At 45.5% G+C, this 16,784-nt stretch overlaps 1 protein-coding gene across 1 annotated transcript in view; it reads right to left on the bottom strand.

Moving 5' to 3' along the window:
* Positions 1–2,442: 2,442 nt before the first annotated feature.
* Positions 2,443–16,784, bottom strand: part of SPTBN2 (spectrin beta, non-erythrocytic 2) — a 904,339-nt gene continuing 889,997 nt past the window's right edge. Inside the window, 1 exon segment of the mRNA XM_040328797.1 lies at positions 2,443–3,129. Within this exon segment, the coding sequence (XP_040184731.1) occupies positions 2,908–3,129 (222 nt within the window). The 3' untranslated portion in view covers positions 2,443–2,907.

Genomic DNA, 16,784 nt, shown 5'->3' with positions numbered 1-16,784 from the left:
AAGAAAGTAAAGAGACCAGACAAAGCTTTCTAACATGTCTGAGTCCTACGTCACCTGAAAAAGCTGATCAGAGTGGTCATGGGATGCTCCATAGACATTACATATCTGGCACCCAATGCAGTATTTTGACATGCTTTTTGCAGCCCTACTGGGCACTTTTAAGGAGGAATACAAGACTCCAGGACAACCCTAATGAAGGTGCAGCGATAACCAGTCCCTGATTCCAGGGTCCCTCTGTTACTTGGCTGTTATCCAACAATACACACACCTAACAGCAGAGCACAAGCTGGTGAACCTCACCCGGTTGCAGTCCGTTAGTAGCAGAAGACTCCTTTAGCCAATTGAGCTGCAGCTGTCTTGGACATAACTTCACCTTCTTTCCATTCATCAGCAAAGGAGGCCAACATTGGAGGGGAGTTGGACAGCTTGTTTCATGTAGGTTATGTAACTATCACCAGTATGTGCACTGTGTGGTGGCTGGAGAAAAAGATTTGTTTGATATTTGTAATGGATGTTGGGGAGGGACACTACAGAGATCTCCAACAAAGAGTTTTTACTCACAGCTTGTATACTGCTTATAGGCCGTCCATCCAGCCACAGCTGCCTCTGGGATCCGTGACATCCACCCCTTCCCCTGAAGAGTCATGTTGCACCAACAAGGCTGCACTCCATTATTCTTTGGGTTAAAATTAACTTTAAATTTTAAATTGCAGCAGGAACACTTCACTCCAAACCAATCCTTCCTCTTTTCTACGATTAAGCCCACTAGGGGGTGAAACACATCAGTGAAAGGCGTGTACAGGATTTTCAGTGTTTTTGCTGGAACTTTAACAAAGTTGTGTTTAGCCTGAAAGAGAACAGAGTGCAGCCTTGTATGTGCTACATGAAACAGTGAGTTGTGATTGATGGGGAACTGCAACTGATTATGGGAGGTTGTGGTCACTGATGATTGGAAGGTGCCGGTGTTACAGGAGAGGGCTGTGACTAATGTAAGAGGGAGTCTGACATGGGGTGATTGCTGGCTCTGGTTGACGGTGGAAAATGCTGCGATTGATCAGCAGAGGCTCTTTAACTGCTGGTAAATTGACTGAATAAAAAATCCCTTCTTCCTATTAATCCCCAAGTTCCAACAAATAAATCACATTTACTGGATAACATTTGCCTTTACTGTATTAACATTAAACACTTGCATAAGTAAGCACAATTGTCATTGCCAATTTTACGGATTGAAAATTTGTGAATATGTCATCATTGTGGCAATATTGGTCTGTGCAAAGCCAACCTCATCTCATCTTAACATTTTACAGAGATTATCTTTGCATGTTGCAATGTGATATATTGTACTAACTAAAATAAAGCTACTTTTCAGGCCTATCTGGGCATGTGGAGGGCCACACTTGAGACCCCTTATATTTGTAAGGTTTACCACCACTGCATTAAATTGTTAGCTGGATTGAGAGACTGACATATAATGTCCATGGCCACATTGCAAATACAGTTGCAACTGCTGTGAAGTACAGAATTTGGTTAAACAAAACATTGGGGGTTATTTACAAAAGGCAAATTCACTTGCACTACAAGTGCACTGGGAAATGCAGTCGCTGTAGATCCGAGGGGGACATGCAAGGAAAATAAACATAATTTTAGCTTGCACATGACTGGATGATAAAATCAGCAGAGCTTCCCCTCACTTTAGATTTTCCCTTAAGATCTACAGCGACTGCACTTCTAAGTGCACAGTGGATTTGCCTTTCATAAATAATCCCTATTGTGTTGCTAAAGTTTAACTATCAGATTTTCAGCTGTCTATCTGGATGACAGGTAAAAAAGCTGAAGTGTGACTAGTCTTAGGATCTATACAGTACATCATAAATAAATCACAGAGGGACAATATTAAAACAAAACTAAACAAAAAATTATTTTTCCTGATAATAGTGTCCATTTAAAGTAAACCTGCAGTGTACACATATTAACTAGAGTAACAGGTCCACTTGCAACCGTATGTAATTTCACTATCAGGGAACCTGTGATCCCTTCATCTACAATATAGGGCCTTACTGCCAAAGTACGTACTTACTGCCATTGGTACGTAGAAGGGTGGCAAACAGCCACGTTTAAGTTTTTGCTTTCTCACAAAGTTTCTGAAAGCACTGAGAGTAGTACAACCTGCTTACCATGCCAGCCATAAAGTTAACCTGTAATTTAAAGTACAGGTTCACTCTGAAGTCCCATAGTTCAGCTTACCTAGTTGCCGACGGTACTTAGTAAACCTGTTTTTTAAAGAATCATAGGTACAACTGCAGTACTAAAAACATGTTGTCAGTACTTGTGAGTATAAGGAATACCACACATTCATGCATGATTATGTATACCCTGTTAAAAAATTAAGCCATCTGACAATAAGAATCACATGTCTTCATGTCAGTAAGAGGCATCACATGGTTGAGTTCTTTCAGTTTATTGCATCGCCATTGTTACGCTGCTAAATGTGCAACTTATCTCCAACACTTGATTTCATGTAAAAGACCATGGCTGGACATGCACGTATGGGCAATGAAAGACCCCACACTGAGACAAAGGAATTCAATGAAGATGGAATAATGACCCCCCCCCAAAAAACTGCGCACATACCTCATTAAAAGAGCTGCAAAAAGCTTCCCCCCCCCCCCCAAAAAAAAAATCTTTTCAGTGCACAATTTATGTTGCAATTGAGGGCATTAAAGTCTTTTCATTATTGGAGGTGCATAATATGCTTAATATATAAAATTCAGTTGTCATTTTTTTTTTCACCTACACATCCACCCAAGCCCCTCCCTTTTCCAAAGGTCCTATGCTGTTGGCTTGTCAGGGCCTTATAAGCAGTGATGATCTGATCAGAGGAGCATGTGCTGACAGCCATCAGAGGGTTCACTTCTTCTTAAAGAAACTAAAGCGCTTTTCTCTGTCCTTCTCTTTTCCTTCTTTGTTGCGTAGTGTTACCATGCCTTCTGTGGCACTATTGGGGGAAACTGGTGGCATAGTCATTGCTCGTGTTAAACCTTTGGGTGCACTGGGGGAATGGTCTGAGGTGTCGCCAGGAGAGGAAGGTAGTGAGGCATTGATCACCCGCATCCAACTACTCATTTCAGCCTGTGAGGAAAAAAAAAAAAGGCAACCATTACTTTAAAATGGGTTCTGTGTTAGCCGAGATGTGTATTTTAGCATTTAATACATATTACAATAGTCATCCTTTTTGAGGAGATTCTCTTGGATGTTTTTGATGCAAAAAAAAAAAAAAAAAAAGAAGAATATACAGTGCAAATGTTTGCAGTTCAGGTCATGAGCATCACAGGATTGCATTTCAAATTAGGCAAATAGGTACTGATCTGTGGTATCAGTATTTACCTCATAAGGACTTGGTTTGTCTTATTCTGAAAATCTTATGCCTTTAACCTTGATTAAAAATGTTATAAATAATGTTCAAGGGCCACATAACTACAACTTTTCTATTTCCATGCTGGAAAACACTTGGGTAGAACAGTAACAAACAGGATATACAACATTGGTATTTATGGCGAACGTGCCTAGAATAAATACTTCCAACTGTTAAAAATATACATAAAACCTTGCTCTTTTTAATCCTGTCGTCACTGCCATATATAAACATTAAAACAAAACAAAATAAATCTGCGCTAGGTGAGCAGCTACAAAAACCAGTGGACAACAGGAAAGTAACAAACAGAACATTTAAATTGTAATGCTGGCAACCAAAAAAACACCAAGTGACAGATGTGTTGGCAAAAAAACTGATCAAAATAAAATAAAAGTCCAAAATAGTGAGAAAGCTTGATTGATGTTGTCATGGATCTTGAGATATTAAAGTGTTTCTACTTGACATCTGTTACACAGGAGAGGGACATTCAATGCAAGAACACCGGCTTTTGAAATGCTAAGTGGAACCAGCTTGTGAAATACCTTTTATTGTGTTCTGCAGGTTAAGAGCGGGTGTCGGAGACAGTCCGTCTGGCTAGAATTGGGGGATTGAAGGTTAATTGAATCTATTATGTATGTTTGAAGATGTATGTGTTTACGCTAAGGGACTTTGTATTGTTCTAAAGGTCAGAAGCCTGTCAGCTGTATTGAATTAGCATTCTATTGTCTAAAAGGAATGTAACCTCTCAGAGGTAGTAATTAAGTAGACCGGGTTATTGTGTACATTGATTACCCCCTGGGGCTTCTGTCTCAATACACAAGTCTTTCTATCCAAGCTATTGGACCAATCCCTGTTGACTATTTCAAGTCCTCATTTGCATGGTCAAGGAGGACCTGAGTGAAGACTGCATACTTTACAATTGACCAATAGGAAAGCGGTTGTTGGGAGTGGGATGTTCCAAAATTCTGTATAAAAGTGTGCTGTGTACTTGAAAATAAAGAGTCCTGTTTGAACTTACATACAGCCTGCCTGGTGTTTGTTCTTAATGGGTCCGAATGGCACATAGCTGTAATTCGGATCCCGGAACCTTGGATGACTGGACCATCAGACGTTGCAATCTGCAAGCTGACTCAATGGTAGCAGAGGAGTGTCGGGAGAGCAGAACTGGGCAAGAAAGGATCTCGTCACAGATGTATACGACTAGGTAAATGGTCCTAGATCAACGATAATTCACACTTGAACGTGATGTGATGCACACTTGTGAAAAAACCGCCACCAATTTTACAGAGGCTTACCGGACTAGTTGAACCCTGAAGAGCCTACGCCCAAAGGGTCAACAAAGCTGTGAATACACAATGGATGTGACAGTGCAGGACCAGATCTTCACAAAGCAAGAAACAGCAAATCCACCAATCAAAAGGGAGAGACGTCTAGTGCTTGAAGATGATGACCCCCAAACGGTCAAACCATGGACCCGATGTATTGGAAAAAGAGTAGAACAGAAGAAACACATAGCGTAAAACTGTAGACAATGAGCGTTTAATAATGGTTAGAAACACTTGCATGAAAGTGGAAGAAAAGAACACTTTGATCAAAATGTGCGTGGCAGCAGTCACCCACTGCTGCCACGCACATTTTGATCAAAGTGTTCTTTTCTTCCACTTTCATGTAGGTGTTTCTAACCATTATTAAACGCTCATTGCCTACAGTATTACGCTATGTGTTTCTTCTGTTCTACTCTTTGGTGGTGTTTTTTTTTCACAAGTGTGCATCACATTCAAGTGTGAATTATCGTTGATCTAGGACCATTTACCTAGTCGTATACATCAATCAAGCTTTCTCACTATTTTGGACTTTTGTTTTATGTATATGTACATTTGGATCAGTTTTTTTGGTTTATAATTTTTGTTTATTAGACATTCAGTGTTTAAAACCTCATTATCACCCAGCGCTACAATTTATATGTTCCATATATAAACATTGGCAAGGACCCTTTTCACCTCTGCAATCATCTCTTGCAAAGCTGCACAACTTCAATCCTTAAAGTGGTTGTTAAACCCTCACATATACCTAGTGAAGTGACTGGCCTCAGGTGATACAGAGATGAAACAAATCCTCCTACATAAGGAGTACCTGTTTATCTGAGGTCTCTTCAGCCGTGGAAAGTTAAAAATTTATAAAGCTTGTCTGAGCTCTCAGAAAAAAGGGGACGGAGAGCTGAAGTTACACTCTGCAGAGCTTAGTGAGTTTAGAGCCGATTGGACACACACCACTTCACACAACACACAGGAACAGAGCTGAGGCTGTCAAGCAGCTTAAGTGACTCAAGCTACAGCAGAGGAAGGAAGCAGACACCGAGTGGTCCTAATTGAAACAAGTGCACACTACAGAAGGATATGCTTTGTTCACATTTCATATCTGAGGTTTACAACCATTTTAAAGGTAATTTATGGACAAGCATTGTGGGGCAAAAATCGTTTTTCCTAAAGCTGAATTCCACGCAAGCAGCCAAATACACAGAAAACATATTTGCCCCCTTCCTGATTTGATTTTTTTTTTGCAGGTTTGTCACACTTAAATGATTCAGATCAAATACATTTTACCATTACACATCCCTGTAGGTGGAGCTCCAAAGGAAGGAAAATAATGGGACATTAATAGTGGGTGTATGCTACAGGCCCCTAACCTGAGGGAAGAAGAGGAGGTGGCGGACCTCTTAACACAGTTTGGAATGGTGGCAACGAAAGGCAATGAATGTTAATATATTTGGGGATTTTAATGATCTAGATATAGACTGGGCAGAAGGAACCGCTCATTCATTTAAAGCTTCTAAATGTCTTGCAGGATAATTTCATGGGTCAGTTGGTGAACGCACCAACAAAGGATAAAGCAATATTAGACCTACTGATTACAAACACAGACATGATCGTGGACGTGGAAATACAGGGCAAATTAGGTAATTGCGATCACACATTGATTACATTCAGCATAAACCACAGAAATAAGAAGCACAATGGGAACACTAGTACACTGAATTTCAAAAGTGCCAACTTCCCTAAGCTGCATTCTATGCTACATGATATTAAATGGAATAAAATCCTGGGAACAAGGAAAACTGAGGAAAAATGGGAGTGCTTCAAGAGCATAGTAAATAAATGTATTGGCCAGTGCATCCCAATGGGCAATAAGTATAAAAGAGCTAAAAATCAAACCTGGGAGGCTAAACGCGAATGTAAAAATGCACATAAAAGCAAAAGAAAAGGCCTTAAAAATAATACAAGGGTGAGGGGTCATCGTCAGCATTCCAACAATACAAGGATAGCGATAAGAAATGTAAGAGCACAATCAATGAAGCTAAAATAGAACACGAAAGGCACATAGCAGAGGTAAGAAAAATCCTAAGAATTTTTTTCAATACATTATTAGTAAGAAAGTGAGGTCAGAACATATTGACCCCAAAAAGGATGAAGAGAATTTGGTTACAAAAGACAAAGAATGCAAAGGCTTTGAATGCATTCTCCTCAATTTTCACAAAGGAAAAAGAGGGGATATATTGTAACTAGGGTTGTCCCGATACCACTTTTTTAAGACAGAGTACAAGTACCGATACTTTTTTTCAAGTACTCGACGATACTGAATACGGATACTTTTTTTAAATCTCATGTGACAGCGGCACATGTGTTAGTATTTTTTTTTTTATCTTTAACAATTTGTTTTTAATTTTTTTATTTATTTATAAAGCTTTCTTTTTTAAGGGGGGGGGGGGGGTGGACCGTGTCCGTGTGTTTTTTCTTTTTTTTACAATAATATAAATAAATATATATATATATATATATATATATATATATATATATATATATATATATATATATATTTATTTTTGTATTTTTTTTTTCTTCAGCCCTGTTGGGGGGCTATGGTGAGATATCAGGGGCCTTAACAGACCTCTGACATCTCCCCTTTGAGACAGAGAAGGGACTAGGGACACAGATTCCCCAGTTCCTTTCTCAGCAGCCTCAGCTGTGCTGAAAATGAATGCAGAGAAGACAGCGTCTTCTCTTCATTCATAAACTGAAACATTGCAATCACAGTTTACAATGTTTCAGTTATGTGAATGGACAGAGTCCTTGATCACGGACTGTCCATTCGGAGCAGTAAGGAGCCGGATATTCCGGCTCCTACCTCGCTCTCCATCCTGACAGTTCCAGGGGGTGGAGGAGGAGCACGGAAGGAGAGAAAAACACAGCGGATACACAGTGTGAATACACTGAGGAATACACGGAGGGAGAGAGAAACACGGGGGACACGGAGGGAGAGAGACTGCAGCAAAACGGAGGGGGGCTGGAGGAGGACACGGGACAGTCAGCGGTGATCAAGTGTTGGGGAGTTACCGTATTTATCAGAGTATAACGCGCACACGTGTATAACGTGCACCCCTAATTTTCGATTAAAAATCGGTATAAAATCATTGTAATTGCCAAAAATCATTTATTGACAATGTATTGACCCCTGTATATCCAGCCATGTCCCCTGTATATCCAGCCATGTCCCCGTATATCCAGCCATGTCCCCGTATGTCCAGCCATGTCCCCCGTATGTCCAGCCATGTCCCCCGTATGTCCAGCCATGTCCCCCGTATGTCCAGCCATGTCCCCCGTATGTCCAGCCATGTCCCCCGTATGTCCAGCCATGTCCCCCGTATGTCCAGCCATGTCCCCCGTATGTCCAGCCATGTCCCCCGTATGTCCAGCCATGTCCCCCGTATGTCCAGCCATGTCCCCTGTATGTCCAGCCATGTCCCCGTATGTCCAGCCATGTCCCCGTATGTCCAGCCATGTCCCCTGTATATGCAACCACCTACTGTTAATCACCGCGGCGCAGGAACATTACAGACATCGTTCGTTTGAACAGCTGTTTTCCCTGCCACACATAGACACTCCCCCTTGCTCGCGATTGGACAGATCCGTCCAAGGGGGAGTGTCTACGCGCGGCGGGGAAAACAGCTATTCAAACGAAAGCTGTCTGTAATGTTCCCCGCGCCGCGGTGATTAACGTTGTAGCGGCGTTGGTGGCGGCGGCAGTAGCAGCAGCGGCGGGCAAGGTGATACAAAAGGCTAGGTTTAAAGTGGAACGCCACTGCCACCCCATCCCTCGTGTATAACGCGCACCCAAACTTTGATTTTTTTTTGGGGTATAAAATTTTGCGCGTTATACTCGAATAAATACGGTACAAGCACCGATCCCTGCTGATTTTAAAGCAGCTGAAAGCCACGCGCGGGGGGGGGGGGGGAGAGAAGAGGAAATTGTAACTTCCCCATGCACTGATCACCGCTGACAGTACATGTATCGGGTGAAGCATCGGGAGCATTTGCCCGAGTACAAGTACTCGGGCAAATGCTTGGTATCGGTCTCGATACCGATACTAGTATCGGGACAACCCTAATTGTAACCGAGACTGTAATGTTAATAACACGTCACAGAATGTACCCTCGTGGCCAACAGAAGCCAGTATCAGAAATAAACCTGAAAAACTTAACATAAATAAGTCACCAGGACCAGATGTCTTATGCCGCGTACATACGATTGGAAATTTCGACAAGAAAAGTCCGATGTGAGCTTTTGGTCCGAAATTCTGTGGGGATCTCAATGAACCCAGGGAGGAGACAGGTGATTCAGTTAACCCAGGCGAGGGTAACTTGAATGTAGACCAGACTGCTTCCGCATAACATTGCACCTACAATTTAAGAACCTGGGAAGCAGAAAAAGGTTCATCTGATACTTCTGAACCATCGGATAACTCCTCATTCCCCTGATGGTGCTGCATTATCCTCCTCATCAGATTTGTCTGAAGGAGGATCTCTAGGACAACCGAAGAGGACCTACTTCGCTTTTTGTCCTTCTGTGAGGACGCTGCGATTAAAGTAGCAATTCTCCCTTCCAAGTTGTTCAAAGCTGCTGCTAAAGTGTCTTCAGTGACATATGCAGAAGCTGGTATGCAGGAGAGGCTGCTATGCCTGATAAAGGTAATGGCTCAACCTGTACAGGTGATTTAGGTCTTGTAGGAGAGGATGGTACTAGACAGAAATGGCTAGAGCCCTCTGAATCAGGTGGCGATGCTTTACTGGCCTTTTTTGCCGACCCTGAATTTCTTCCTTAGAGCCCTTTCACACTGAAAACGCCTATAGCGGAGCGTTAAAACACCGCTATTTTACCACGTTTTTACCGCATTCGCGTTTTACAAGCGTTATTGAAGCATGGGCGTCAAAGGACAACCCCACCTCTCTACATCACTTTGTTTACTTCCTGGTATCTCATGGAGGTGAGAAGGTGGTACAGAAAGAAGATGGAGTTTATGGAGCTTTTTTTGTTGTTCGTGCTACTCTATTGGGGGAAAATCCACCAACAGAGGCAGAAACGTCGCTATTGGGTTCATCCCATCCTCCAAGCACACACCTCAAGTGGACAATTTGCGTTGCTATATGAGGACTTGAGAGTGCACCCAGACAAATTCAGAAATTACACTCGGATGAGCATTGCAACTATATCCTAATCACGCTCCCAATAGTCTCGAATCCCTGCCCCTTACGCCACTCCCAATAGTCCCAAATCCCTAACCTCGCTCCAAATAGTCTCAAATCCCTAACCCTAATCCCACTTCCAATAGTCCCAAATCCCTAACCCTAACCTCGCTCCTAATAGTCTCAAATCCTTAACCCTAATACCACTCCCAATAGTCCCAAATCCCTAACCCCGCTTCCACTAGTCCCAAATCCCTAACCTCACTCCCAATAGTCCCAAATCCCTAACCCCGCTCCCAATAGTCCCAAATCCCTAACCTTGCTCCCAATTATCCCAATTCACTAACCCTAACCCCGATCCCAATAGTCTCAAATCCCTAACCCCGCTTCCAATAGTCCCAAATCCCTAACCTCGCTCCTAATAGTCTCAAATCCCTAACCCTAATCCCACTCCCAATAGTCCCAAATCCCTAACCCCGCTCCCAAAAGTCCCAATTCCCTAACCCTGCTCCCAATAGTTCCAAATCCCTAACCTCGCTCCTAATAGTCTCAAATCCCTAACCCTAATCCCGCTCCCAATAGTCCCAAATCCCTAACCCCACTCCAAATAGTCCCAAATCCCTAACCCTAATCCCACTTTCAATTGTCCCAATTCACTAACCATAACCCTAATCCCGCTCCCAATAGTCCCAATTCCTGCTCCCAATAGTCCCAAATCCCTAACCTCGCTCCTAATAGTCTCAAATCCCTAACTCTAACCCTAATCCCGCTCCCAGGGTTAGGGTTAGAGTTAGGAATTTGGGACTATTGGGAGCTGGGTTAGTGAATTGGGAGCGGGGTTAGGGATTTGGGACTATTGGGAGTGGGATTAGGGATTTTGGACTATTGGGAGTGAGATTAGGGTTAGGGATTTGGGACTAGTGGAAGTGAGGTTAGGGATTTGGGACTATTGGGAGTGAGATTAGGGTTAGGGATTTTGGACTATTGGGAGTGAGATTAGGGTTAGGGATTTTGGACTATTGGGAGTGAGATTAGGGTTAAGGATTTGGGACTATTGGGAGTGGGATTAGGGTTAGGGATTTGGGACTATTGGGAGTGGGATTAGGGTTAGGGATTTGGGACTAGTGGAAGTGGGATTAGGGTTAGATTTAGGACTAGTGGAAGCGGGATTAGGGTTAGGGATTTGGGACTATTGGGAGTGAGGTTAGGGTTAGGGATTTTTGACTATTGGGAGTGAGATTAGGGTTAGGGATTTGGGACTAGTGGAAGTGGAATTAGGGTTAGGGATTTGGGACTATTGGGAGTGAGATTAGGGTTAGGGATTTTGGACTATTGGGAGTGAGATTAGGGTTAAGGTTAGGGATTTTTGACTATTGGGAGGGAGATGAGGGTTAGGGATTTTGGACTATTGGGAGTGGGATTAGGGTTAGGAAGGGCCACAAACTGATAGTGATCCTCCCCGAATGCAAAATGCAGAAACCTCTGGTGACTTGCGCAGATTGGGACATGCAAGTATGCGTCCTTGATGTACAAGGACGCCAGAAAGTCCCCCGGATGGAGCGCAGCTACCACCGAGCGAATCGATTCCATGCGGAACTTCCTTACTTTCACGAAGACATTCAGAGCCTTAAGGTCCTGGATTGGGCAGACCCCGTCTTTCTTCGGGACCACAAACAGAATATGAATAAAAACCCTGAAACCTCTCGTCCTGCGGAACAGGTAAAATTATTCCACAACCTAGCAAGTCCCTTACTGCCCCCAACAGGGCAGCCCGACGAGCCGGTAGGAGAGGGAGACTTGAGGGAAAGAATCTGTTTGGGGGATAGGAAAGAAACTATCTTGTACCCCGAAGAGACCACCTCGCAGACCCCAGATTGGTCGGAGAGCAGAGAGGTCCACCGAGTCGTGAATCGGCAAAGCCGTCCCCCCACCCATGAGTCGGCTGGGGCAGGCCTTTATGCAGGTGTCTTGGGTGCCGGCTTGTTCGGCTTCCGCACCCAGGGACGTTTCTGTCCCCCAGTTGAGGCCTTGTCAGTCTGGGAGGGTTTACCCGCGGGCCCTGACTGACGAAAATACCACTTCTATGTGGGAAAGGAAGGACCCGGCTTACGGAGGGGTTCCTTCCCCTTGGAGGACTGAGGGAGAAGAGTGCTCTTCCCTCCTGTGACATCCATGATAATGTCATGCAGTGAAGACCCAAAAAGCCTCCCACCCTTGAAGGGTAAATTTGCCAGGGCTTTCTTAGAGGCCTGGTCCGCAGATCAGCATTTCAGCCAAAGCAGGAGGCGTAAAACCACCGCCAAAACAGAAGCTCTGGATATCAAGGGTGCTACATCTAGTAAAGCATCACAAAAAGACAAGGCCCTGGACCAGCTAGTCAACCAGTCTAATAACTTCAGGTGGGAGTTAGTGCTTCTCCGCAGTCTGGCGCAAAACCTTTGCCCATTTAGTAAGTGTCTGAGACACCAGGGTAGTGGCCACAATAGGCCGCAAGGCAGACCCCAGCATGGTGAACATGGAACGGGTCAGTGCTTTGGATCTTCTATCAGTCTGATCCTTAAAAGCAGGGGTTCCCTCTATAGGGAGAGTGGTCACCTTGTTTAACCGGGCAACCGGAGGGTCCACCACCGGAGCAGAAGTCCACTTTTTTAAAAGGTTCTCTTCAAAAGGGTACCGAACCGCCGGGCGGTGAGGGACTACAAAAGCCTTCTGCGGCTTTTCCCATTCCGCATCAATGAATTTATCAAAGAAAGGCACATAAGGAAAAACCTTAATAGAGCGGTCTGATTTGTGTGACCCAAAGGAGACCGAGCCCTCAGCGGATACCTCAGCTGCACTATCCAGCTTAAGGGAGTCCCTTACAGTATTGATAAGTTCCCTGACAAGTGCCTTATCATGCCCCGACCCAGTTAAAGGGTCTTCCTCACAAGGAAGGTCCTGGTCCGGGTCTTCAGACAAAACAGAACCAGGCACCTGAGCCGCAGCCGGATCCTGGTCTGAATCTGAACATTCCCCAGGCGATAGCGGGCGGAGGGAGGGGGTAAAAAGCGCCCCCTCCCTCCGCCCGCTATCCCCGTGGGAATGTTCAGATTCAGACCAGGATCCGGCTGCGGCTCAGGTGCCTGGTTCTGTTTTGTCTGAAGACCCGGACCAGTAACGCCGCTTCCACCCTGGCAACAAATGTCTCCAGGACTGCCGACAAAGAGTCTATTGTGAGTGCAGGAGCAGAAGTACCAGCTGCCGCCTCCTGGGGGAAGGAGGACCAGATACTGAATCCATATTTGAGGAAAAAAACTCCATCACTCCTGCTGCGCTGACCGGGGGGGGGGGGTTACCCAGGGGACTCACCACACCGGAGAAGACTGTTCAGTGCCGCTGCCCTTGTTCCGCACACCGCTGCATGTGTGAGGAGAAGCCGTGAGTTAAAACGTGTGGTAGCCGTGGAGTGCTGTGTGAGGAGAACGGCGCTTTGCGCCGTAGGAGTCACCACTAGAGGCCGAGGACTTAGGCAAGATGGCCGCCGAGCGCCCATAGGGAGCCTGGCGCGGCTACAACAAAATGGCCACCAATGGGATTTTCAATAGAAACTGAAAATCCCCCAAAAAATTGCGCCAGCGAAGTCAGAACCGCGGCAAAACACAGCATTTAAAAAGGTAAAAGCCCAGAAAGGCTGCTCAGCACCCCAAAACGTCCAGAAAAAAGGACCCCCGGCAGTAAAAACCACATAGGCCAGACGCACAGTCCCCTCAACCAGGCGCCCCCCCCACCCCGACAGCATGTATAACAGCAGAGGGAAAAAAGGGAGCAGGGAAGGGAGGATACCCAAACCCCAGGAATGCTCAGCCGTACCACCCCAATTAAGAGGGAGGGACTGTACTTACCCGTCCATTTCCTCCCCCTGCCGTCTCTGTAATTCTCACACAGAGCCGACAGCAGGAGGCGGGACAGTTCTGAATGGAGGGCGAAACTGCTGGGGGTAAACAAGCAGGTGATTGGCTGCTAGGATGAAGGGCGGTCTTAGCAGCCAATCACCATCTAGCAACACTCGCCCTCCATCGGAGATATGCCGTGCCTCCCTCCGATCTGTGCAAGGTGAGGGAGGGGGCAGAGTTGTAGTGGCCCTGTAGTTCTCGCTGTGGGGGGGGGGGGGCCCAGAAGCCCGGTATATCACTCCAGGGTTTCTGGCTGCAGTTATGAGCAGAGAGCGTCTACTCTCTGTCACACTGCCCAGACCCCGCACTGACAGCCCACCCCCCTCCTCCTCCTACGGACACTCAGACAGGAGAGCAAAGAGAGAGAGAGCAGGATCTTCTTCTCCTCCTCCTGTGTGTACCAGCAGCCCCGCCCACATTCCAATCCCTGGCAGCTCCGTGCCTCGCAAAAGTTAAAGTCCAGCAGCCTGCAGCTAGATAGATAGTGGATGAAAGATCAGCATGCATGTAGTTGTACCATGGAAGATGCAAGTTTACAACCCTCCACAACAGGGGATCCACAGCTCTGCAGGACAGCCTTTCTTCCTTCCTTGAAACTTTTCAGTGATTGAAAAGAAAGCAGCACACAGGTGGGTCAGTCATGAGGAGAGAGTTTTATGTCACCTCCAGTAGCCCTCTACTAACACAGCAGCCTGTTGGGATTTCCCTGGTATGGTGCACTACAGGCCCCAGCATGCTCTGTCAGCCTATGTGTATGCATAGCACAGGTGAATAGGCCTGCTTGCTGATCAGTGGCAGAACTCCACTGCCCAAGTCAATGGTGGCTGGTGATCAAATTTTTTTGGGGGGGGCGCAAACTAACTGAAAAAAAAAACATCAATTGCAGCCTCACTGTGCCCATCAAACACTCCCACCGTGCCCCATCAAACGCTCCCACTGTGCCCATCAAACGCTCCCACTGTGCCCATCAAATGCTCCCACTGTGCCCATCAAATGCTCCCACTGTGCCCATCAAATGCTCCCACTGTGCCCATCAAATGCTCCCACTGTGCCCATCAAATGCTCCCACTGTGCCCATCAAATGCTCCCACTGTGCCCACCCGCCATCTGCCCGCCACTTACCCTGTTTCAGTGAGGCAGTGAGTGACAGCAGCGGTTTCCTCCATGCTCCCTTATATTCATTCGCTTTTCTAACACTGCTGGGGGAACTGCGAGCACCAAGAATAGGGGATGTCAGCGGCGGCCATTGATAGATTCATCCAATGCATGAACCTATCTATTGGTGATAGAGGGGGGTGGCGACTGTGCGTCCTTATAGATGCACCACCACTAGCCCAAGCCTCCATCATTATCAGTGGAAAGGGCCACGGGACCAGATATCAGGGGGGCCCTTTATGGTTCCCTGCATAGGGGGCCCAGATGGTTCTATTTACGCCTCTGAGTTACAGGGACACTAGTCTGGAAAGCGGAAAAAGATAACTCGCTGAGGACATTAAAGTGCAGTTGTTGAGGGCTGTCATGTGGTGGGCTGAGCAGACTGTGATGTATGGGAGAGATGTGGACATTACAGTTGGGGGAGACTGTATTGAATTATAGTTGCTACCATCCGATGGAATGTACTGTACATCATCTCTACTAGTTCATTGGAAATTTACTACAAAAAAAAAAAAAAAAAAAAAAAATTTGCAGTTAAAATTTTGAATCAAAATTTGCTGTTTATTTGGAAAGTGTACCTTGCTGCCAATGTGTAAAAAATGTGTCTACCCTTTCTATGGGATGTTGTGGTGGGAATTTGTGAAGAACACCCAGTTTATAGCTTGCCAAAATGTGTTTGTGGTAGTGGAGCTGCTCTATAATAAAGATGTGGACATTACAGTGGGGGAGGCTGAGGACTGATGTGTGGGGGGGGGGCAATGAGGACACTAATGTGAAGGGGGCAAAAGATAGTAATGTGGGGGGATAATGTAAATGGGGGCAAAGGACAGTACTGGCGGGGGGGTTGGTATCAAGGAAGTGCGAGAACATTACTGGGATATAAAGGAGGACCTGAGGACACTCCTCAAGAGGGAGAGGACTCTGATGTGCACTGGGGACTGAGGATGCTGATTTAAGAATGGGTTCAGATCTGTACATGTGCATTAGGTGCACATGTCGTGAGTAGGTCAGCCCATTTTAATGGGCTGCAATACCCGCAAAAAACACGGAGAAAGACGTCTTTGACGTCTTTTCCAAAATAGTGCGGCAGCAACATGCGGTTTGGAACATGCGAAAAGGCGGCACGGGTAACGACATGATGTTCGGACCTCTGCTGGAAGAAAATTTTGCTGACCGGACCTCAGTGAATTTAAATTCATTACCCTTGATCTATATTATCCAGCCTGTCTCTCAGCCGACAGTTGATAGAAGTCAAAAGGACAAAACAAAAATAAAATAAAATCTTTTCCTCAGGGCGCTGGGCCCAAAGGGAGCCATACGTCCGTCTCCTTTGCTAGGCAGAACGAAAAACTGAGGCTGCATGCTGCAGGGAGGAGGGTTATGTCCGGAGGGACCGCCCCTGGGCGGAGCTGTTCAGCTCTGTTTAAAATGACATGTATATAAATATCTAACATGTTTCTGCCTAGTCCTCTCCTGTAAACATGGAACTTGTCAAGAATTAAGAGGCTGTGTCCGTCTATGGACGACAAGAGAAATAGGATTTTTAATAACAGCTTACCTGTAAAATCCTTTTCTTGGGAGTACACCACGGGACAGAGAGGTCCCGCCCTTTTATAGGATCCTTACTGCTTTGCTACAAAACTGAGGTACTTACCTTATGGGAGGGGTTATATAGAGGGGAACTTGTCTTCCTTGGGTGTGCCAGTGTCCAATCACCTCTGATGAACTATACAACCCACTATGTAAAGGCTCTGTGTCCCGTGGTGT

This window comes from Rana temporaria, chromosome 11, assembly GCF_905171775.1.
Source record: "Rana temporaria chromosome 11, aRanTem1.1, whole genome shotgun sequence".
NCBI lineage: Eukaryota > Metazoa > Chordata > Amphibia > Anura > Ranidae > Rana > Rana temporaria.
Note: the sequence above shows the minus strand (reverse complement) of the source record. Positions and strands in the feature narration are given on the sequence as shown.